We start from the raw sequence: 23,051 nt of genomic DNA, 5'->3' as shown, positions 1-23,051 counted from the left end.
CATCATCGACAGGTGGATGTTTAAGCACCTACTGCTCTCAGCACCATTCAGAAATCAGATGATACACAGGTTTGCATGTACAGATGAGTCCATGTCATGAGAGCATCCTCATGGAACAATTAAGAAGCAATTTACCGTACAAATCAACCACATCAGAACAGATGAAACCATATAAATGTTCCCCCACAAGAGAGAAAAGGAGGAAAAATTATTTTACAAAAGTGTTTTTTTGTACAGTTGAACTTGGAAAAGATGAAGAGTTTTGCTGCTGCTTTCTGGACAAAATAATGTAAGCTTTGGAAAAAGTCACATGCTGTATTATGTGATCACTGCATGTGTAACAGACGGCATGCTTTAGTTCCCCTTCATTAGCTATTATAGGAAACATCCTATGTCACCATTGTCAGCTCCAGTCAGGAGCTGTAGACAGGACACATTGTTGAATGCTCTCTCTACAGGAGTGGTAAAGAACATGAATGGTACTGGCCACAGTTGCAGCAGATGTTGTCTATAACATTTTGTGGCCTTACTGTATCATATAGTCTACAAGAGACAGACTGCGATGTTCAACGGGCCTTGGCATAGATCTTAAAAGGTTGTGGTGTGCGTGTGGCTCCAATGATCCCTTCTGTACTCAGCTCAACTCCATCCAGAGTGGAAAAATAAAACTTCTGCAACAAACTGACGAGAAACAAGAACAGCTCTGTTCGAGCCAGGCCTTTGCCCAGACATGCACGCTTCCCTGTGAAAAACAAAGCATGAGTCTCACTATCTACTTACAGGCACACATTTTCTCCAGCCTATATCACTTGACTCCTTGTGGTTCAATTTTCTAAAAATGTTTCATTACCTAATCAGTTAAGTATTAGTTAATTATGAAAGTTACCTGCAGAGAAAGGTAAAAAGGCATCCCTCCTCACAAACTTGCCCTCAGCATCTAGGAAGTGTCCAGGGTTAAAGGTGTCTGGAGTCTCCCATTCATTTTTGTCAAACAGCACTGAGGTCAAGTTTGTCATCACAGATGTTCCCTGCAAACAAGATGAGTAAAAAAAAATCAACTGGTTGATATCTACAGCACAAGGTTTGTAAGCATAAATATAATTGAACATGGAAAGTTTACACTTTTCATAAGCTTAAAAGAAAATTTCATACTTTATATACAAACAGATAAGATAGGAAAATTGTTTTCAGTACAGGCGCACCTTGTTGACAGTTTTCTAGAGGTCAGGGGTCATATCAGCAAGGTGTTAACAAAAAACACAGCTCAATCAGGGTTGTCTACTGAAAGGTGTTTTAGCTTATGCGGGTGTGTACAGTAGCATTCAATCAATTATCACTCAATTGTCTTGTCAAATGTTCCTGTGTCATCTATTTCAGCAGAATTTTAAATATTAGTATAATCTTCTTCACAAACATGAAGTCCCAGCGTAAAAGACAGAAATTCCATAAGGCTGTGAGGAGCTACATGTATATGATTTCAGTATTCTTTAATTCAGTGATTATTAGTAATAAAAAGTACACTAAAAGTATTTTTAGCATTATGTGCCTTTTTAGCTTTTCAAGTATAAAGATCCAGGTGAAATTAAGAGAGATCATGTTAATTGCAGCAACATTAACTGACTTTCCCCACATTATCATTTTTCAAACATCACAAACTGCACACAAAATGACATGTTGGTTTTCTGATAAACACATAATGGGCCAGTTTTGTGTAGTTGTTCAATGAGAAGATGATGCACCTTGGGAATAAAGTAACCGCCCAGTGTCATATCCCTGGCGGCCATTCTGAGTCCGTTTAGAGGAACGATGTTTCCCATCCTCTGGATCTCATGGATGACAGCGTCGGTGTAGGGCAGGTTGGGTTTATCTGCCATAGTTGGCTGCCGGGTCTGTCCGATCACTCTGTCTATCTCTGCCAGGACTTTGTCTAGGAGGTGAAATAAAAGATTTTTAATTGATCAGGTATAGTGACTTCTCTCTACTTGAAATATTTCAGTTAATATCACATTATACATGAGTCTTTTTGGCTGATGTGGATGTTCTCATAATAATAATCTATAAAATAGATTAATGTTGGAGTGATATCTCTGGCTATCTCTCAAATAACTGGTATCCTTGTGGAAAAAACAGCCACTAGCTCCTCTGAATTACAGTAGCAAACATTTACTGTCTTACTTAAGAGACTTCAAGTCTAATTAAAGAACAGACATAGTTCCCTGTGCCACCCTCATATATAATAAATAGCAGTTTTCATCTGTAATACAAAAGAGTAGCTCTATATCAGCAGGAGCTGGAAGTATAACATCTTTGATCGTCATTGTGTTCTTCATGCTGTTTATTTATCTGCTCTTTTTGCTGCTGCTGCTGTTGTTGAAGTTTTATCTGAGCAACCACCCTGGATATGAGGGTTCTTGATGAGGTAGATGAGGCCCCACTGCAGGGTCTTTGAAGTGGTTTCACTGCCAGCAAGGAACAGATCCAGACAACACAGAACCAGGTTTCTTTCATCAAAGCCCAGTTCACTGTTTCTGTTGCGCTGTCAGGCAGAATGGAGGGACAAACATACGGTCAGCTTGGAAAAGAGATAGTTTGTGTTTCTCATTTCAACAGTTGTGAGCACCTACTTTCTCTTCTATGAGGAAGGTGTCGATGTAATCTCGTGGGTTGCTGGGGTCCAGATCCAACTTGTGCCTCTCTATCTCAGACCTGATGGATGCCTCCAAAGATTTGGAGTTGCTGAAGATGTCATTGTGAGGCCCAGGCAGATGTTTCATCAGTGCTGGGAAAGCATTGTAGAGCTGTTTGGAGAGAAAATAAGGGACTTATTCAGTGGTGCTATTTTAAATCCTTTGACAAGTAAAAAGATATCAAAGTGGCTTTCAACTTTTTCTGTTGAAATAAGTTTTAAATTCATGCTGTACGAGTGAAATCAGTAACTGCAGATATGCACAAATCTGCATTCTTTGAGCTGCATGAAATAAATAATTTTGTCCACAGTAAATTTAAAAAGAGCAGCCACAGTGTAATATACTGTAGACTACATGTTTAACATGATATATTTCTTCTCAATTACACTTTCCTATTGACATGTATTAAGAACTTGCTTGTTAACATGTTGGTTTTGATCCATGTTATGAATGGATGTCGCCATGTGAGGTTGTTCAGTGTGTCTGAGCTGCTTTTGCATCTTACTAGAGCCCATATGGAGCCTTCCAGATAGGCCATCTCTGTCAGATTCTTCAGCATGCTCTGGAAGTTGTTGTCACTGTAGTCAAACCGTCTCCCAAACATTATCTGGCAGATGATGTTGGCCACTGCATTGTTTAAGAGGGGCACGGGGTCAAATGGCTCACCTGAACAAAAGAAAAGTCTCATGTCACGCTGCACTACATATACTGTGTTTTGATTTATTGAGTTATATTTTGCTCTCTTTTCTGTTGCATTGTGTTTGCCAACCTTTCTCCTTCTCCATGGCCTCCTGCAGATGGCGACTCTCTTCACAGATGCTCTGCTCAATGGTGCTCTTGGCCAAACCAAAGGTACGTAATGTGGCCATGGCAAAACGCCGCTGTGTCCTCCACACTTTCCCATTACTGAAGAAAAGACCCGCTGAGCAACAAAGAAACCAAATAATGTTGGTCAGACAGTGGCCAAGTACCAGGCTGATGCATAAATTCTGTAATACTGCATAAAGACAGGTGACCAACTAAAAGAAATACTGGTACAGGTCTGAATGCTTGACCCCTACAGTGAGGGGATCCGGTGGCAATGTTATGCTGTGGGGGGCATTTTGCTGGCATGGTTTGGGTTCACTTGTCCCGTTAGAGGGAAGGGTCACTGCGGCACATAATTTTCATATTCATCAAACCATTCAGTGACCCCTTGTGCCCTCTGGATGGGGGCATTGTCATCCTGGAAGAGACCACTCCCATTGATTTGGAGTGACCCTTCCCTCTAAGGAGACAAGTGGACCCAAACCATGCCAGCAAAATGCCCCCCAAAGCCTAACAGAGCCACCTGATCCCCTCACTGTAGGGGTCAAGCATTCAGGCCTGTACCAGTTTTTCCTTTGATTTGTCAGCCGTCTGTGTGTGTGCTATAGATTTGTGTGAATCACCTGAGTTTCCTGAATAAATTCTGGTCACCATTGGGATGTAAGGCCGGTCCACAAAGTTGTCAGCTTGTGTCACTATAGCTTCCTTCACCATCTTCCACCCAGTTATGAACACTGTTTTGTCTCTTCCCAGACGCATGCAGAACACATTCCCATAAACATCAGCTAGCTGTGGATGCAGGAGCAGAGAATAAGCGGCCTGTTGTCTGGCATGTGACCCTGATAAGATGCATTTTTCAGGACAATATTTTCTGTGACACTGTGACTTTCTGTCAACAGGTTTTTAGCATTGTTTCTTACCATAGTCTCATAGACCTGTTAAACCCATATGAAGGCAGTAACTGTATACTGAAGTAGAAAAGTTATTACTAATTAGCAATTTTATCCTTTTGAACATACTGAAATTGTTCAGTATCAGATAGAAAAAAACACTAATGCCTAACATGCAAATGTCTTGATGCTGCCATCTTACCTTGGTTAGATAAATGTGAGGCTGTTTAGGATCAATGCTGAAGACATTTCCTAAGAGAGGGAGAGTCGGTGGCCCTGGAGGAAAGTTGGGTGGATCCTTTTTGTTCAGAAAATACGCTATGAGGAGAATGGCAAAAATAAAAAGCAGCACTCCCCTGATGTCAAGCTGCAGCAACAAACCACATATCCACATTGTGAAGCAGAGGAGAAGACTGATGAGGATCAGTGTTTGGCCCCTCATTTCCCTCATCATCTATTCCTAGTTAGCGATGGGCTGGTGCTCTGCTGACTCACCGCTTAAGTCGACATAATGATCTATGTGTTTGTGACAGGACGTTGGGATATCTCTTCACTAAACAAATGAGAAATGTAGGCTAAGAATTGACTGAAAATGTACCTGAACACAGAAATGAAACAGAGAGCAGTAAACAAACAACAGAAAGTGCTTTGTATTGTAAGGCTAAATTATCAATGAATGATGTAGTTAACTTCCAACCAATCACTGCCATGCACATTTCTGTCCACCTCTATTATTCCTCACTTTTATGCATGGAGTAGATCACAAAAAGTTATGCAAAGTATTACAAAAAAAAAGGTGATAATCCTGAAACTGTGGACATTTCTGTCATTTATGATATGGATATAATGTTTTTGTTTTCTGGTACTTGTGTTCAGGAGGCAGGTGTTTCACGCGTTGTTAAGTTATAAAAGGAGATGGAACTTTACAAGCCATAAGCAGCACAATGCTACTCAGTAGACTTATGCCTTAACATTCAATATTTTACTATGACTACTAACAAACTTTACAGATCATAGTATATTTGAGCCTTTTTTATGTATTCTTAAGGCTGGTATTTATATAATTTTAAAGTGATTACAATTTTCTCCAGATTTTCCTGATGGCATGAGTTTGCTTGTGGAAAATGTGACAATTTTGATGAAAATTGTTGTAGTCTGTGTGCTGGGGTCAGATTAGAGTCAGTGTAGTATTACTTGATTATTCATGATACTACCACCAGATGGTGCCAAAGTAAGACATTTTAAATCCTCTCCCACAAAACTGCTTACAATGTCAGTGATGGAGGACAAAATTGACAGTCCTTGTTTTGAACCAAAATCTATTTAAAAGTTTATCTGAAGATAATATGAAGTTTCAGCCATCTAGAATTTGTCAAATAAAGTGGATATCTTCCACAGTTTTCCTCGTTGTGTCTCAACAGACAGTGTTTTCCTGTTCAGCTGCGGTGGAAGAATCATAACAAAAAGAGGGAATCTGGCACTAAAAAGACTAGACTTTTTGTCCTCCATCACTTACATTGAAAATGAATTATGATTATGATTGAGGAATTGATTACAGCAAGAAAAATATATCAGTGCTCATTTGGGCACCTGATTGTTGTTTTAGGACAGACTGGAAACATTGTGAACCTGTCCCTCAACCCTCTCTTGTGTGGCCAACAAGGAGAACTATTTCCCTATTATTTTACCTTCTCTAATACGAGTTATATCCTGGATGAATAATTTCATGTTAGAGTTGTGCACAAAAATAACTTATAATTCCCCCATAAAATCATAAAACTATTTGAGTGCACAAATTCCTACACTGTTGTTTTAGGACAGACTGGAAAAATTGTGAACCTGTCCCTCAACTCCCATGTTGTAGCCATGAATATATATTGCGTGGTGTTTTTACCAATGACTTAAACCAGGGTTGTGACACATATCATCAAATCATTTATTATTAATTTACAAATATATTCAAATGATTTGTCAATGATTGGTTTCATATTAACTAATGGCTTATAAATTACCCTAAAAGGCATCATTACTATAAAGAATAGTATAAGAAAATGTATACATCTTGCCATTAACAATTACAAGGACAAAGTGTGGAATCACCACAATAATCTTTTTATGTATAATAACTGTATCACACAGAATTTAATGTACAGAGCAGAAAATGACCAGGTCCTCATGACATGAGAAAATCATACAACAGACAAAGGTTGAGACAAAGCTTACTCTGCTAAAATGTTTTGGTTAGTATGATTGCAGTCCATGTCACATAATGCTGATTAGATAAAAATGAGATGTTGCATAATTCAGCGAGCCTTAGCATAAACCTTGAAGGGGCGCGGTACACGTGTGGTTCCAGTAACTCCTTCTGTACTTAACACGACTCCATCAGGAACAGAGAAAGAGAACTTCTGAAATAAACCCACCAAAAACAGGAACAGCTCCATCTTGGCCAGCCCTTCTCCGAGACACACACGTTTCCCTGAGGAGTTCACAAACACACACACGTGGGTTTAAAAGCTCAAGATAAAAACTGATGTTCTGGGTCAGATCATGTGTAACATTGAGTTGAGTGTGGTTTACCTGCAGAGAAAGGCAGGAATGCTTCTCTCTTTATAAACTTTCCATTAGCGTCTAGAAAGTGTCCTGGGTTGAAAGTGTCTGGAGTCTCCCATTCTGTCTTGTCGAACAGCACAGAGGTCAGCATGGGCACCAATGAGGTACCCTATGAACAAAGATCCACAGGGTAACACCAAGCAATGCTCACATTTTTCATTCCCATATGTTTCCAAGAAATAAGCCTGTTAAGACTTTTTGAACAACTGTATGGATGCACCTTGGGTATGAAGTAACCGCCAAGTGTCGTGTCTTTGGCGGCCATTCTGAATCCGTTGAGAGGAACAATGTTTCCCATCCTCTGGATCTCATGGATGACAGCGTCAGTGTAGGGCAGGTTGGGTCTGTCCGCCATAGTGGGCAGGCGGGTTTCTCCAATCACTCTATCTATTTCTGCCTGGACTTTCTCTAGAAATACAAGAAATTTAAGTATTTATGCTTGGAACAATTTGGTGAGAAAAAGTGAGTATAGTCACCTACCCTGGATGTCAGGGTTTTTGATGAGGTAAACCAAAGCCCATTGCAAAGTGGTGGAGGTTGTCTCTGTTCCAGCCAGGAACAGATCCACAGAACACATAGTCAGATTGATCTCATTGAAGCCCAGATCAGACTCTTTGTGCTGTTCAAGAATGCAGAGAAGACACAGTAATGAATGACTGTACAGCTGTGCGGTGCAGCACTCTATGTGCAACGCATGTTGTTCACATACATTCTCCATTTCGATGAGGAAACTGTCAATGTAGTCCCGGGGATTGCTGTGGTCCAGGTCCTGCTTATGCCTCTGTACCTCCTGACTGATGAAGTCAAGGATGTCGTTGAAGTGGCTGAACATTTTGTTGTGAGGGCCTGGCAAGTGCTTCATCACACCAGGCAAGGCCTCATAGAGCTACTCGAAAGAAAACAGTAGATAAGAGACAATTTCATTCACCTTTTGTGACCACCACCAAGTCAACCACACACACACACAGGCCTCCCAGTTGTTACTCCCACAATCCCACCAGAGTGCCATCTCTCTGTCAATGACTGAACTAAGTGGATGTTATTGACTTACTAGACCCCATATTGAGCCCTCCAGCATGATAACTTCAGACAAATACTTCAGCATGATCTGGAAATTGTGGTCGCTGTAGTCAAACCGTTTCCCCATCACCATCTGGCAAATGATGTTGGATACAGCGTTGTTGAAGAGACCTGCTGGGTTGAAAGGTTCACCTGGAGAAGAAGAATGCACTGTTCAGGGGATACTGTTTTATTGCTGCTGATTATGAGCTTATGCTTTGGTGATTGTACACCACCTTTCTCCTTCTCTATCTCCTCTTGCAGGTACCGGATCTCCTCGCAGATGCTCTGCTCCATGATACTTTTGCCCAGGCCAAAGTTTCGTAAGGTAGACAAGGCGAATCGCCGCTGTCTCTTCCATGAGTCACCATTGCTCATGAACAGACCACCTATGCACAAGCATGCAGAGGAAATAAGAGTTAATGGCTTATGGGGAACTCATTACTGCATTCACAGCACGAGGCAGAGAAAGGGAGATTTTCACACCTGAGGTTCCTAAGTAAAACCTGTCATTGACTGGGCTGTATGGTCGATCCACAAAGTTCTCGGCCTGTGTCACCACGGCTTCCTTTACCATCTTGCACCCAGACACAACCACCAACTTGTCATTGCCGAAGTTGATGCTGAACACATTCCCATAGACATCAGCTAGCTGAGGACAATAATAATAAAATCAGAGGTGAACCACAGAGCACTTCTGCATCACACTTTATGAGTTGTTCAAAAAACAAAACAAAACAAAACCTACCAATGTCTCTGTGGAACATTTAAGTGGAAGTGTGCTTTGAAGTTTAATTCATTATTTGACCACCAGGTGTCAGTATCTGCCATTAGTTTATATATTAAAATGAATATTTTAAGCACAAATGCAAATTTCCTAGTGTGTGAACAATTTAAAATTGCATTCTCCAGGTGAATAAATAAAAAATAGCTGAAATGGCTTCATCTTTTTAGTTCTTTGGAAAAGTTATACATTTTGTTATTGTCCATGTAATTCCATTATCCTGATAGCAATTGTGCAATAGTGTTTGTGAATTATCTTGTGTGACCTTTGTTGAGACATTCTGATACATTTAAAATCAAACTTAAATTTGATTTGATTTGAATTGAATGTAAGGAGAAGACTTCCTTTAATTAAACATTTACCTTGGTAAAATAAATGTGTAGATCTTTGTCCAGACTGAAGAAATTCCCCACCAATGGGAGACCCCATGGTCCTGGGGGATAATTTGGAGGATTCCTGTTTCTGAGGTAGTGTACTATCAGTAAGAAGAGAAAAAAAAACAGCAATATTCCTTTGAGGTCAAATCCCAGTAAAAAGTTGTAAAGCCACATGGTGAACGAGTCAAACCAGCAGCAGCAGCAGGAAGAGGAATGTCCAAGTGGAAAGGTTTGTGCCTCAGGATTTTCTTCTTCTGCACACCTGTGCTTTTATAATGCCTCTTCACATTGGAGTTAATCCTTTTGTGGGTTGTACCGCTAACATTACTCAACAGAAAGAAAAAAGGAAGAAAAAAATCTGTAATGCAAAGTCAGTACAAAGGTGCTTATGACAATGTACTTACATAACCAGTCACAGACCACACCTACTTTCCCCTGACAAACAAGACCTCTGTCATGGCAACATGACACTTAAGGTAATGGGAATCACGCATGAGCAACAACATGCAGCAATATGATAACATACATGCAAAACCTCCTCTGTCTTTCAGTAACCTTAGACAGAGATTGGATGTTCAGAGTGTAAACAGAGTAAAATCAACAATACAAAGTGCAATGGGAATAAAAAGCATCTAACTGGTCCATTGTATACAGTTGCATGAAAATAAAGGGAAATGGGTCCTGTACACAATTAAAACTGGTCTCTACAACAAAGTAGAAAATCAGAGAAAAAGTATGTAGTCTCTGAGAAATGCATTGACAGTGCAGATCTTATGTTATCAGATGTCTTTTATATATCCAAGAAATCTTAGAAAACAAATATTTTTAGGGAATTTATTATTGATGTTGAGACAGGTGGAGTAATTTGACAAACATTAGTTGAGAGCTAAAAAACACACACAACACTGTTATTGTGTTAGTCAGCTAAAGCTTAGCAGCCTGGATATCCATCATATGGTGTCATTTATAGATGCAAAGTTCACAAGACTGTCTGTGTGTCAGAGTGCAAAATACCATATCGTCCTAAAAGAAAAAAAATGTAAAACTTTTAAGTAACACAAATCACAAGACATTGTGATCTAATGGATGTATAAATGCATAATATATAATAATAAATTATCGAGTCGATATTAGCTCATGACATTATGTAACACTCAATGGATCAACAGTTTATGAATTAACGAACAAATCATCAAATCAACATCTTTGTCTGAGTTCTTACTGGACTGGACTTGTCAGAGCAGTGAATGGATCAGCCTCTACAAAAGCAACAGATAAACTTGTTCTAAAGGATTTGGTCTTCTAGTGTCAGAGGGATAGATAGATATTACTGTATGTACATTGTAGGATAGTAGATATTTTGAAATTTAGGTATCACATATTAATTGTCTAAAGGGGCACTCCACCAACTTCACACTAACTGTCAGTTTATTTTTTCAGCTCAGGCTTAGAGACTGCTAATTTTCAACAGAAACTTTGCATTACAGACTGAGGGTGAGGAGTATAAAAGATGTGGGCATTTAGGCAGCAAGAGTCAAATGAAAAGATGTTCGGTGTTACATTTGCAAATTTTATACCTGGGCATGGGCAGTAGGCATGTAAAGAAAAGAAACAACTCCATTCTGGCCAGGTGCTCCCCCAAACACACACGTTTACCTGTGAAGAAACAGTTGACAGCAGTTTAAGGTTAGTAGATTCCTAGTTTTCCCTTAGAAACTATGTTATCTGCAATTCTTGTAAGCCAAATAGTGTTATAGAAAGCGGAGGAAAAAAACCTGCTGAAAATGGTAGGAATGCGTCTCTTCTGCGGAAGTTGCCCTCTGAATCCAAGAAATGTTCAGGATTGAAGATATCTGGAGTCGCCCACTCATCCTTATCAAAAAGCACTGATGAAAGGATTGTAGTAATAGCTGTTCCCTGGAAAAACAGTCATGAGATATTATCTAATATCAGTAAATAATCATTTATAAATTTTATAGTTGGACATTCACCACCAAGTAAGTCTGGTAAATAGTTCTTCACCTTGGGTATGAAGTATCCTCCCAGTGTAGTGTCTTTACTGGCCATTTTGGGGAATCCCAGAGGAATAATATTCCCCATCCTTTGAATCTCATGGATGACGGCATCAGCGTAGGGCATGTTGGGTCTGTCGGCCAGTGTAGGCTGACGAGACTGTCCAACCACTCTGTCTATCTCTGCCTGGACTTTCTCTGGGTGAGGAAGCAGAGTCAGAACTATGGTTCAAATAGCATAAAAAACCATCCATAAACTCCATGGGAATATTCAGGTGCTTCATATGGCTAATGAGGAGAAAGTGGTAGCAGATGTTTCTGTCCCAGCCTCAAGCAGGTCAATGGTACAAACGAGCAGGGTCTCGATGTTGAAGCCAGCATGGGGATCCTTCTTCTTCTGGCAATGCGACAACAGAAAACACTGTTACTGTACGACATTAAACACAGTGCTCTGCTCTCATATTCTACTTTATATTAACCATGGTTCGAAAATGACATTTTACAGTAATAATATACCAGATAGCGGACTTTTTGTCAGACAAATCAAATGTTTGTTTTTTTTTACAAAGAAAATATAACAAGTGTATACATAAATGGTACTCTCTCAGCATTGTTAATTTAAACTATTGGCACATCATGACTGCAATGGCCAATATGTATGGAGACATTTTGTCAAGTTTGAGAGAAAAAATTGATTGTTTTGGACAGTAAAACAATCCAACAAGAAAAAGATGTGAAACCTTTAAAAAAAAAAAAAAAAAGTAATTTTTTATTATTTTTTTTAAATTGAATTTTACTTTTTAATTGCATCTTGATCAGGAAAATAAGTTTGGAATCAGGACACTAAATGGAGTCTGAAATAATCAGTAAGTTTTCTGAGCCAGCTCACGGAAAACTCTGAGAGGCATGTGTGGAGCACTATTGAGAATATTTTCAATTTGCCTAATCATCCCTATAAAGCAAAGGAGAGTTTGAGGGGGCGTTATACTATATCATTGTTTTGAACACTGGTAGGAACCCAAACACAGGACACGAACAATGATAGTGGCTGAAAAGATGACAGTGTATTGCAAAAAGGGGAAGGGGAAGGGGATGAGAATGAATAGCAGGGAGGAATGTCCAGTGGCTGGTGGGGAGAAGATGAGGGCAATGGCAGAATGAGGTTGGTGTGGCAGGCTGAGTGGCGGACTCTCTTCACAGATGCTCTGCTCAATGGAGCACTTGGCCAAACCAAAGGTACGTAATGTGGCCATGGCAAAATGCCACTGTCTCCTCCACACTTTCCCATTACTGAAGAAAAGACCCACCGAGACACAAAGAAACCAAACAATTTTGCTCAGACAGCAGGCTGATACTTAAATTATCTCATGCTGCATATGTGTGCTATAGATTTGTGTGAATCACCTGAGTTTCCTGAATAAATTCTCGTCACCATTGGGATGTAAGGCCAGTCCACAAAGTTAGTCAAGTCAACTTGTGTCACTATAGCTTCCTTCACCATCTTCCACCCAGTTACAAACACTGTTTTGTCTCTTCCCAGACACATGCAGAACACATTCCCATAAACACCGGCGACCTGTGGATGCAGGAGCAGAGAATAAGCGGCCTGTTGTCTGGCATGTGACCCTGATAAGTAAATTTTCTGTTACACTATCAACAGGTTTTTAGCATCGTTTCCTACCATAGTCTACCAAGTTGGGTGGATCCTTTTTGTTCAGAAAATACGCTATGAGGAGAATGGCAAAAATAAAAAGCAGCACTCCCCTGATGTCAAGACTCCACATTGTGAAGCAGAGGAGAAGACTGATGAGTGTTTGGCCCCTCATTTCCCTCATCATCTATTCCTAGTTAGCGATGGGCTGGTGCTCTGCTGATTCACTGCTTAAGTCGACATAATGATCTATGTGTTTGTGACAGGAAGTTGGGATATCTCTTCACTAAACAAATGAGAAATATAGACTAAGAATTGACTGAAAATGTACCCGAACATAAAAAGGAGCAGTACACACAAAGCTTTCAGCTATGAATATTAGAAAGTGCTTTGTATTTTAAGGCTAAATTATCAACTAATAATGTAGTTAACTTCCAACCAATCACTACCATGCACATGTAGGGTAAAGGTAACCACTGACCCAAACCATTTGATCCTTCAAGCTAGAAGAGCCAGCGAGATGGGAAGACCAATTCAACCATTTGATCCTTCAAGCCACAAGAGCCAGCAATATGGGAAGACCAATTCACATCCCAGTGTGAACTGATAGTATAATTTGGATAAACAACCCCTACCATTAGCTATCATAACTCACCTCTAAGAGCCAGTCACACACAGAGTTGAGCTGGCACCAACTTTAATCCCACTGCGGAATCTAATCGTCAGGACTTGAATGACCAACCCAAAGACTGATCACTGGGCAAATCAGCATAAGGCACAAGACATGCTGCACAATATGCCATACTCCAGTGACATTTACCAGAACACAGACATGCACACACACACACACACCCTCAAATGGTATGGACCCCTGCCGTTTGCAGATTGAGCAGAAGAGAGGAGTGTAAAACCCATGGATTTACAAATGTAGTTTTAGATTTTTCTGTAAGGACAATTAATACTGTATGTTAGTATGTCTGTATATATCACAATATGTGTTGTTATGTACTTTAGTTAGACTTTTATTCCACTGCCTTTAAGCCCAGAAATGTACCACTGACATAATCCCATCATCCATGATAACACTGTCATGTGTAATACCATTCTGCTTGTTTCACTTTCAGAACACTAAAGCTATGATCAAAAATTCAAAATCAAGAATCATGCAATTGCTAGATTGTAAATACTTTGATTAATGGAGTTAACATATTCAGGAGTTGAACCCGACTGTCCATGAACAGGAGAGGACAGACTCTCCTCCCCCAGAACTCTGCAACCCCTGGGATTGGCTAGGATGCACCTTCTGGGTGGGCGGACCAACACTTTAAAACAGTGTCTTATCTGAGACTCTAGGCTGCTTTTTGCTGATTTTCCAGGCTGGTTTTCCAGGCTGGCTGCTGGTTGCTTCTTTGTCTACTTGCTTTCTGCCATGCCAGTGGAAAGCTTGCATTTTGATAGTCTGAAGATGTGACTCAAAACAATCAGAGGTGAAACCTCAGAATCTAGAGTCATGAGTTGAGGATCAAGCCTAGGAGAGCATGAGACCCTGAACCAGGAGCTCTCTTCTAATGGGAACTTTCCGAGTCCAGACCGGCTGACTCACTCATCAATCATTACAAGATTCAGACTCCAACTTCTCACCCCAGCACGTTGGACTCCATTCTCCACAAGAAGCCACCCCAGGGAGCAAGCAAGTAGTCGTATATAACCTTCATCAACTTGTTTAAACCCTGGTGCTTTCATAATTTGTAACTTTAATCAGCAATTCAGAACTAAGCTGTTGTACTGTTGATTTGACTTGATTGATTTGAACTACACAATAGATAACTCTGCATCATGCATTCGAATCATTCACTGGCCATAGCCTTGCGTACCAGTTTCCCCTTTCCCTCTTGTGTCTTGTTTGTAAAAAGTGTTTAGTACTTGTAGCTGTGTATGTAACTAAAGTGTACTTGTTTGTGTTTTCTTATGCTTGCATCTCGGTCATTTAATCTTAAAAGACCATATACACTTGAAAAATCATAATTAAGATTAATAACAATCATCATTCTAATTGACCTCTCTTGTGTGGCCAACAAGGAGAACTATTTCCCTATTATTTTACCTTCTCTAATACGAGTTATGTCCTGGATGAATAATTTCATGTTAGAGTTGTGCACAAAAATAACTTATAATTCCCCCATAAAATCATAAAACTATTTGAGTGTACAAATTCCTACACTGTTGTTTTAGGACAGACTGGAAAAATTGTGAACCTGTCCCTCAACTCCCATGTTGTAGCCATGAATATATATTGCGTTGTGTTTTTACCAATGACTTAAACCAGGGTTGTGACACATATCATCAAATTATTTATTATTCATTTACAAATATATTCAAATGATTTGTCAATGATTAGTTTAATATTAACTAATGGCTTATAAATTACCCTAAAAGGCATCATTACTATAAAGAATAGTATAAGAAAATGTATACATCTTGCCATTAACAACTACATGGACAAAGTGTGGAATCACCACAATAATCTTTTTATGTATAGTAACTGTATCACACAGAATTTAATGTACAGAGCAGAAAATAACCAGGTCCTCATGACATGAGAAAATCATACAACAGACAAAGGTTGTGACAAAGCTTACTCTCCTAAAATGTTTTGGTTAGTATGGTCGCTGGTTAGATAAAAATGAGATGTTGCATAATTCAGCGAGCCTTAGCATAAACCTTGAAGGGGTGCGGTACACGTGTGGTTCCAGTAACTCCTTTTGTACTTAACACGACTCCATCAGGAACAGAGAAAGAGAACTTCTGAAGTAAGCCCACCAAAAACAGGAACAGCTCCATCTTGGCCAGCCCTTCTCCGAGACACACGCGTTTCCCTGAGGAGTTCACAAACACACACACGTTGGTTTAAAAGATAACAATCGATGTTCTGGGTCAGATCATGTGTAACATTGAGTTGAGTGTGGTTTACCTGCAGAGAAAGGCAGGAATGCGTCTCTCTTTACAAACTTTCCATTAGCGTCTAGAAAGTGTCCTGGGTTGAAAGTGTCTGGAGTCTCCCATTCTGTCTTGTCGAACAGCACAGAGGTCAGCATGGGCAACAATGAGGTACCCTATGAACAAAGATCCACAGGGTAACACCAAGCAATGCTCACATTTTTCATTCCCATATGTTTCCAAGAAATAAGCCTGTTAAGACTTTTTGAACAACTGTGTGGATGCACCTTGGGTATGAAGTAACCGCCAAGTGTCGTGTCTTTGGCGGCCACTCTGTAAACGTTGAGAGGAACAATGTTTCCCATCCTCTGGATCTCATGGATGACAGCATCAGTGTAGGGCAGGTTGGGTCTGTCCGCCATAGTGGGCAGGCGGGTTTCTCCAATCACTCTATCTATTTCTGCCTGGACTTTCTCTAGAAATACAAGAAATTTAAGTATTTATGCTTGGAACAATTTGGTGAGAAAAAGTGAGTATAGTCACCTACCCTGGATGTCAGGGTTTTTGATGAGGTAAACCAAAGCCCATTGCAAAGTGGTGGAGGGTGTCTCTGTTCCAGCCAGGAACAGATCCACAGAACACATAGTCAGATTGATCTCATTGAAGCCCAGATCAGACTCTTTGCGCTGTTCAAGAATGCAGAGAAGACACAGTAATGAATGACTGTACAGCTGTGCGGTGCAGCACTCTATGTGCAACGCATGTTGTTCACATACATTCTCCATTTCGATGAGGAAACTGTCAATGTAGTCCCGGGGATTGCTGTGGTCCAGGTCCTGCTTATGCCTCTGTACCTCCTGACTGATGAAGTCAAGGATGTCGTTGAAGTGGCTGAACATTTTGTTGTGAGGGCCAGGCAAGTGCTTCATCACACCAGGCAAGGCCTCATAGAGCTACTCGAAAGAAAACAGTAGATGAGAGACAATTTCATTCACCTTTTGTGACAAAGTCAACCACACACACACACAGGCCTCCCAGTTGTTACTCCCACAATCCCACCAGAGTGCCATCTCTCTGTCAATGACTGAACTAAGTGGATGTTATTGACTTACTTGACCCCATATTGAGCCCTCCAGCATGATAACTTCAGACAAATACTTCAGCATGATCTGGAAGTTGTGGTCGCTGTAGTCAAACCGTTTCCCCATCACCATCTGGCAAATGATGTTGGATACAGCGTTGTTGAAGAGACCTGCTGGGTTGAAAGGTTCACCTGGAGAAGAAGAATGCACTGTTCAGGGGATACTGTTTTATTGCTGCTGATTATGAGCTTATGCTTTGGTGATTGTACACCACCTTTCTCCTTCTCTATCTCCTCTTGCAGGTACCGGATCTCCTCGCAGATGCTCTGCTCCATGATACTTTTGCCCAGGCCAAAGTTTCGTAAGGTAGACAAGGCGAATCGCCGCTGTCTCTTCCATGAGTCACCATTGCTCATGAACAGACCACCTATGCACAAGCATGCAGAGGAAATAAGAGTTAATGGCTTATGGGGAACTCATTACTGCATTCACAGCACAAGGCAGAGAAAGGGAGATTTTCACACCTGAGGTTCCTAAGTAAAACCTGTCAGCAACTGCACTGTATGGTCGATCCACAAAGTTCTCGGCCTGTGTCACCACGGCTTCCTTTACCATCTTGCACCCAGACACAACCACCAACTTGTCATTGCCAAGGTTGATGCCGAACACGTTCCCATAGACATCAGCCAGCTGAGGACAATAATAATAAAATCAGAGGTGAACCACAGAGCACTTCTGCATCACACTTTATGAGTTGTTCAAAAACAAAACAAAACAAAACCTACCAATGTCTCTGTGGAACATTTAAGTGGAAGTGTGCTTTGAAGTTTAATTATTCTGATGTTTTATTATTTGACCACCAGGTGTCAGTATCTGCCATTAGTTTCTATGTTAAAATGAAAAATTCAAGCACAAATGCACATTTCCTCGTGTTTGAACAATTTAAAATTGCATTCTCCAGGTGAATAAATAAAAATAGCTGAAATGGCTTCAACTTTTTAGTTCTTTGGAAAAGTTATACATTTTGTTATTGTCCATGTAATTCCATTATCCTGATAGCAATTGTGCAATAGTGTTTGTGAATTAGGGTAAACGTCCCTATTAAGCCCACATACCATAAAAGTTCACTTGCAACTTCTGAGTCAAATTTTTAAAAAAACACATCATAATTCGTTGCTGTTTGATGTTTCTTCTAATAAAGCTGCTTGTTACATGAATGACACTTTTTTATTGTAAGTCAATCAGATTTGTCAATATTGAGTTATCGAAGCATATGTATGACATGTGCCTTCTGATCCCAAAAGAAGTTGCAAAAAAACTTTGGTGATTTTGGTATCCTCAGAAGATAACATTTTTTGCATATTTCTACTCCTACTTTTGGTAAATACTCAATTGTTATCAAAATGTAAGAGATTAGTGTTTTGAATAAGACATATGTTAGAATATTACTTGAATCAGAAATATTGTTTCTTTTGAAATCAAAATATGAGTTTTAGCAAGCAAGCAAACAGACCACATGCTGCATCAATACAGTAGCTGCATAGTATGATTCATTGCAATGACATATAGCATGATAAGTATTTATAGTTTACATTTTTGTATGCAGTTTACATTATTATACTGTTAAATAGATAGTGAATGTGTATTTTTATCGTTATTTATTTTTTAATTAACATTTTTATCTGGTGGGCTTAAAGGGGACGCTACCAAAAAAATCCCACTGTTTGGGGTGGATATAAATGAGTATAACTAATTATTTTTCTGCATGATCAATTAATATTCTTTATGTTATGTTAGCCCACCATGTATGGATTTATTTCATATAGTTGTTTTTTTAATGTCATGTGCATAGAATAAAATATTCTGTCTTTTAACCATAAATTCACTGATGTTCCCTTTAAGCCCACCTGCTCCCATTAAGCCTGCTTGACTGTGTTTTAATGGGGATTTTGTCCCTTTTGACTTTTGAACCATTTTCCTCCCTAATTTTAACCTCAGGTCATGAATCAGCTCAATAAATCAGATAATTAATACCCATATTTAAATATCATTGATATTAAATAGGTCAATTCATTCTAGACAGCCCTATATTCTATCCTAACATAAGCAATATTTTTCTGATCTTTACTTTTCAGATAAGCTTTAGTTTAAGATGAGATAATAAGCTTCAAGATGTTATGACTTATGTCTCCTCACAATGAACTGTATGTTTTAATGTATATCTACAATGAACTGAATGGTTTTAAAAAGCGTTCTTACAATGTTTTCAAACTACTAGCCTAAATGTGATTTGAAAATCAGTTAAATTTATTGTTTAGTTGTAAATACTGAAATTGACTCATTTACCATCCCTAGAACATTAGTATTGAATTATTTTCTTTCAGTCAGTTGGTGTTCAGAAATCTTCATAAAAACATCTTCGTACTTTCAACCAGCTGGCTGGACCAGAAATTTTGGCCAATTTCAAATGCCAACAGCACACCATGGGATAGAGATACAGATGAAACGACAACATATATTGAAAGATGAAGTATTTGAGAATGATTTCCACTATAGTTTTGATTTTGTTCCTAAATATTTTTTTGGATACATTCCAAAGAAGACATATTGTAAGTTTAGCTTTTTCTGCATTGACAACGCAGCAAAATGGCTGGTCACGCCTATTTCAAATACCATTTACAGGCCATAGGATTGAAGTGGAGACAAAATGAAAGTAGCTATTGAGAGCTAAGGGATTGCAGATTTGAACAGAACAAGTTTGTATTCTTAAGATTTTTTAATATATATATTTATTTATCAACAAATCATGAAGTGGGCTTATTTGAAACACCCATGGGCTTAAAGGGTACGTTAGGTACCCATTAAGCTCATGCCAGACTCTTGACATATTTTGACAAATTAAACAAAAAAATCATTAGAAATTGGTATAAATGATTTATTGACAGTTCAATTGAGAGATTAGACTTTCATTTTAATGAAAATGTTCTCACTTAAATTGGAGCATTATATATTAAAATTGAAAAAATCTGAAGAGGGGATTTGGTGGGCTTAATAGGGACGTTTATCCTATCTTTTGTGACCTTTGTTGAGACATTCTGATACATTTAAAATCAAACTTAAATTTGATTTGATTTGAATTGAATGTAAGGAGAAGACTTCCTTTTATTAAACATTTACCTTGGTAAAATAAATGTGTAGATCTTTGTCCAAATTGAAGAAATTCCCCACCAATGGGAGACCCCGCGGTCCTGGGGGATAATTTGGAGGATTCCTGTTTCTGAGGAAGTGTGCTATCAGTAGGAAGAGAAAAAAAACGAGCAATATCCCTTTGAGGTCAAATCCCAGTAAAAAGTTGTAAAGCCACATGGTGAACCAGTCAAACCACCAGCAGCAGCAGCAACAGGAAGAGGAAAGTCAGAGTGGAAAGGTTTGTGCCTCAGGATTTTCTTCATCTGCACACCGGTGCTTTTATAATGCCTCTTCATACTGGATTTAATCCTTTTGTGGGTTGTACCGCTAACATTACACAACAGAAAGAAAAAAGGAAGAAAAAAATCTGTGATGCCAAGTCTGTACGAAGGTACATAACCAGTCACAGACCACACCTACTTTTCCCTGACAAACAAGACCTCTGTCCTGCCATAGCAAGATGGCCCTTAAGGTAATGGGAATCACTCATGAGCAACAACATGCAGCAATATGATAACATACATGCAAAACTTCCTCTGTCTTTCAGTAACCTTAGACAGAGATTGGATGTTCAGAGTGTAAACAGAGTAAAATCAACAATACAAAGTGCAATGGGAATAAAAAGCATCTAACTGGTCCATTGTATACAGTTGCATGTAAATAAAGGGAAATGGGTCCTGTACACAATTAAAACTGGTCTCTATAAGTATATATAAGTAGCAAATCAGAGAAAAAGTATGTAGTCTCTTAGAAATGCATTGAGTGCAGATCTTATCTTATCAGGTGTCTTTAATATAACCAAGAAATCTTAGACAACAGAATTTTTAGGGAATTTATTATTGATGTTGAGACAGGTGGAGTAATTTGACAAACATTTAAACTAAAGTTTAGCAGCCTGGATATCCATCATAAGGTGTCGTTAATAGATGCAAAGTTCACAAGACTGTCTGTGTGTCAGAGTGCAAAATACTATAGCATCCTAAAAGAAAAAAATTTAAAACTTTTAATTAACACAAATCACTAGACATTGTGATCTAATGGATGTATTAATGCATAATATCTGTTGGGTCTCACTAGCGAACCGCATGTTGCAAGACTCCAAGAAACAGCAGGAGTCCTCAAGAAACTCCACTCATGGATCCAGGTTATCAAAACTAGAGATTCCCCTCTTATCTGCCTCTTTTTCACCTCCAGCAGCTGAAGGAGCAGCTCTCAGCTCCCCTTTCTCCTCACAGCTCGATGCTGGAGCAGCTCTCTGCTGTCTTGTGTGGCTTGCTCACAGCAGACACACACAGAACTCTTTTTCTTTACGGCAGAAGACACGAGAGCCTGCCTAAGGCTCAGAAACTAAGTTTCCTAATGCCAGCAGCTACCACACAAGTCTGCTGGCTGGTTTAACAAGTACAGGAGTCACAAAACAGAGTTAACTTGCCGCTAACGCTACACAAAAGAGTAACCTGGGCCCTCTGACCTGCACGGCCGGAGTGCCGTCTACCCTACATCTTTCAGCTTTGGAGCCAAACCCTTCTCAGCCTGTCTCTTCCACGGATTCACCAGCTAAGAAGCAGCGCACCACAAAGCATCTCTCTCTTCATGGACTGGCAACAACTGGGCAAACTTTTGCAAACTTTGGTTCAAGACACCACATGGTCTGGCCTTTGTTTCTCTGGTTCTCTTTGTCAGCCCTATTGTCTGCATGCCATGTGCTCAGTCACCAGGTGACTACAGCCATCTTGCCATTGTCTTTCCCACACACACTCACACACACATACACACTCATACATACAATTGTATTTAGGTACACTTAGCTAGATTAAAATTGTGTGTTTTGCTCTTTTACCTTTTGTTAAATAAATGCTTTTGGATATACCTGTAGTCTGTTTTAATGTTGCACAAGAATGTGAATTGAATTGAATTGCTAACCTCTGCTCTGCAAGGAACTCCAAAATCCTTCAACCTTAACCAGTTATTATTGATATGGTAATTTTGTTTATAGTTATTAAGTTAATTGTTAAGAAAAGTTCCAAATTGATAGATTAGTACACTTTGAGACTGAATTAGCTATCTTTTCCCTGACTCCAGGGTGGTGCCCTGTTATTATTAATTCTTATTAATAATTTTATTGATTTTAATAATTAATGATTATCATGATAATCATTACTTATTGCTGATTGCCAAACTTGTAGCCAAGGCCCAACATATCTCATGAACTCCTATGACTCCATATTAATAAATGATCAAGTCAATATTAGTTCATGACATTATGTAACACTCAATGGATCAACAGTTTATGAATGTCACACATTAATGAACAAATCATTGACTCAACATCTCTGGCTGAGTTCTTCTTTCTCAGCTCAGGCTCAGAAACTGCTAATTTGCAACAGAAAGTCTGCATTACAGACCACAGACTGTAAAAAAAAAATGGACGTAGTCACTGTGACGTCACCCATTGGTTTGTGAGCTGCCATTTTAAAGCCTTGAGTGTCGTGATTTGACCATCGCCATCTTGGATTTGACTGTCGCCATGTTTGATTTTTGGAGCCAGAAGTGACCATATTTGAATGAGACGGTGTATTTACAGTCTATGGTTATCATTGATAATACTAATGCTAATGCTAATTTTGGCTAGCAAAAACAGGCCTAAAAACATTCAAACAAAATGTACTCACCGGAAAAACTGAACATTTAACGCATTAGAGGGTCTTTTATCACAACCAAACACTGAACAAGACTTTTTTAGGCAACCAAAATGTTACAATTAACTTTCATGAACTGAAAACACACTGTGAAATAGCAGCAGCTACGCCTATACACCATGGTTACGTTACGTAATCAATGTTGTCACCGTGGTAGCAACTTGTCAATCACAATCATGATGTATTGATGAAGACTTGAAACTGGTGATTGAGACTATAACCTCATTAGGAAAATGTTTACTGAGGTAATGAATCAAGTGAGAA

The 23,051-nt window shown here is 39.3% G+C and overlaps 3 protein-coding genes across 6 annotated transcripts; all 3 read right to left on the bottom strand.

Annotated features, from left to right (window-relative positions):
• Positions 1-12: 12 nt before the first annotated feature.
• Positions 13-4,778, bottom strand: LOC122988934 (cytochrome P450 2J2-like). Its single transcript, XM_044361612.1, has 9 exons — positions 4,587-4,778; positions 4,118-4,283; positions 3,457-3,609; positions 3,193-3,353; positions 2,625-2,798; positions 2,395-2,536; positions 1,740-1,927; positions 887-1,028; positions 13-742 (listed from the first exon to the last, which is right to left on the bottom strand). The coding sequence occupies exons 1-9, from the start codon at positions 4,776-4,778 to the stop codon at positions 567-569; spliced, it is 1,494 nt and encodes a 497-aa protein (XP_044217547.1). The 3' UTR covers positions 13-566.
• Positions 4,779-6,477: 1,699 nt separating this feature from the next.
• Positions 6,478-22,795, bottom strand: LOC122988532 (cytochrome P450 2J6-like). Of its 4 annotated transcripts, XM_044360892.1 has the most exons (10): positions 22,761-22,795; positions 20,077-20,189; positions 8,543-8,708; positions 8,293-8,445; positions 8,049-8,209; positions 7,707-7,883; positions 7,478-7,616; positions 7,218-7,405; positions 6,965-7,106; positions 6,478-6,863 (listed from the first exon to the last, which is right to left on the bottom strand). In XM_044360892.1, the coding sequence occupies exons 1-10, from the start codon at positions 22,774-22,776 to the stop codon at positions 6,688-6,690; spliced, it is 1,431 nt and encodes a 476-aa protein (XP_044216827.1). In that variant the 5' UTR covers positions 22,777-22,795; the 3' UTR covers positions 6,478-6,687. The 4 variants fall into 4 exon arrangements, with proteins under 4 accessions (XP_044216827.1, XP_044216826.1, XP_044216824.1 ...); XM_044360891.1 differs by lacking the exon at positions 22,761-22,795 and having other exon boundaries at positions 20,077-20,434; XM_044360889.1 differs by lacking the exons at positions 20,077-20,189; positions 22,761-22,795 and adding an exon at positions 9,203-9,593.
• On the bottom strand, positions 10,727-11,519 carry LOC122988535 (cytochrome P450 2K1-like). The gene is made up of 3 exons (XM_044360895.1): positions 11,240-11,519; positions 10,993-11,134; positions 10,727-10,873 (listed from the first exon to the last, which is right to left on the bottom strand). Exons 1-3 carry the CDS (start codon positions 11,354-11,356, stop codon positions 10,752-10,754), a joined length of 381 nt encoding a protein of 126 aa, XP_044216830.1. The 5' UTR covers positions 11,357-11,519; the 3' UTR covers positions 10,727-10,751.
• Positions 22,796-23,051: the final 256 nt, after the last annotated feature.

The sequence above is a fragment of the Thunnus albacares genome, chromosome 9 (genome assembly GCF_914725855.1).
Source record: "Thunnus albacares chromosome 9, fThuAlb1.1, whole genome shotgun sequence".
NCBI classification, from domain to species: Eukaryota; Metazoa; Chordata; class Actinopteri; order Scombriformes; family Scombridae; genus Thunnus; species Thunnus albacares.
This window is presented reverse-complemented; position numbering and strand designations above follow the sequence as displayed.

Bases quoted from the DNA above. Each gene is read 5' to 3' on its own strand.
- LOC122988934 (XM_044361612.1), bottom strand. From the start codon at position 4,778: ATGTGGATATGTGGTTTGTTGCTGCAGCTTGACATCAGGGGAGTGCTG. The intron at 3,354-3,456 runs GTTGGCAAACAC...TCTTTTGTTCAG, and splicing joins GGCCATGGAGAAGGAGAAAG to GTGAGCCATTTGACCCCGTG. The intron at 1,928-2,394 runs GTGGTTGCTCAG...TTCACCTCCTAG, and splicing joins CAAGAACCCTCATATCCAGG to ACAAAGTCCTGGCAGAGATA.
- LOC122988535 (XM_044360895.1), bottom strand. From the start codon at position 11,356: ATGCCCTACGCTGATGCCGTCATCCATGAGATTCAAAGGATGGGGAAT. The intron at 11,135-11,239 runs GTGAAGAACTAT...CTGTTTTTCCAG, and splicing joins GAGGATACTTCATACCCAAG to GGAACAGCTATTACTACAAT. The intron at 10,874-10,992 runs GTTTTTTTCCTC...GTTTCTTCACAG, and splicing joins ATTCCTACCATTTTCAGCAG to GTAAACGTGTGTGTTTGGGG.
- LOC122988532 (XM_044360890.1), bottom strand. From the start codon at position 20,265: ATGTGGCTTTACAACTTTTTACTGGGATTTGACCTCAAAGGGATATTG. The intron at 17,590-20,076 runs GTAAATGTTTAA...TATTGTCCTCAG, and splicing joins TACACATTTATTTTACCAAG to CTGGCTGATGTCTATGGGAA. The intron at 17,091-17,173 runs GTGGTGTACAAT...CTTCTTCTCCAG, and splicing joins GGAGATAGAGAAGGAGAAAG to GTGAACCTTTCAACCCAGCA.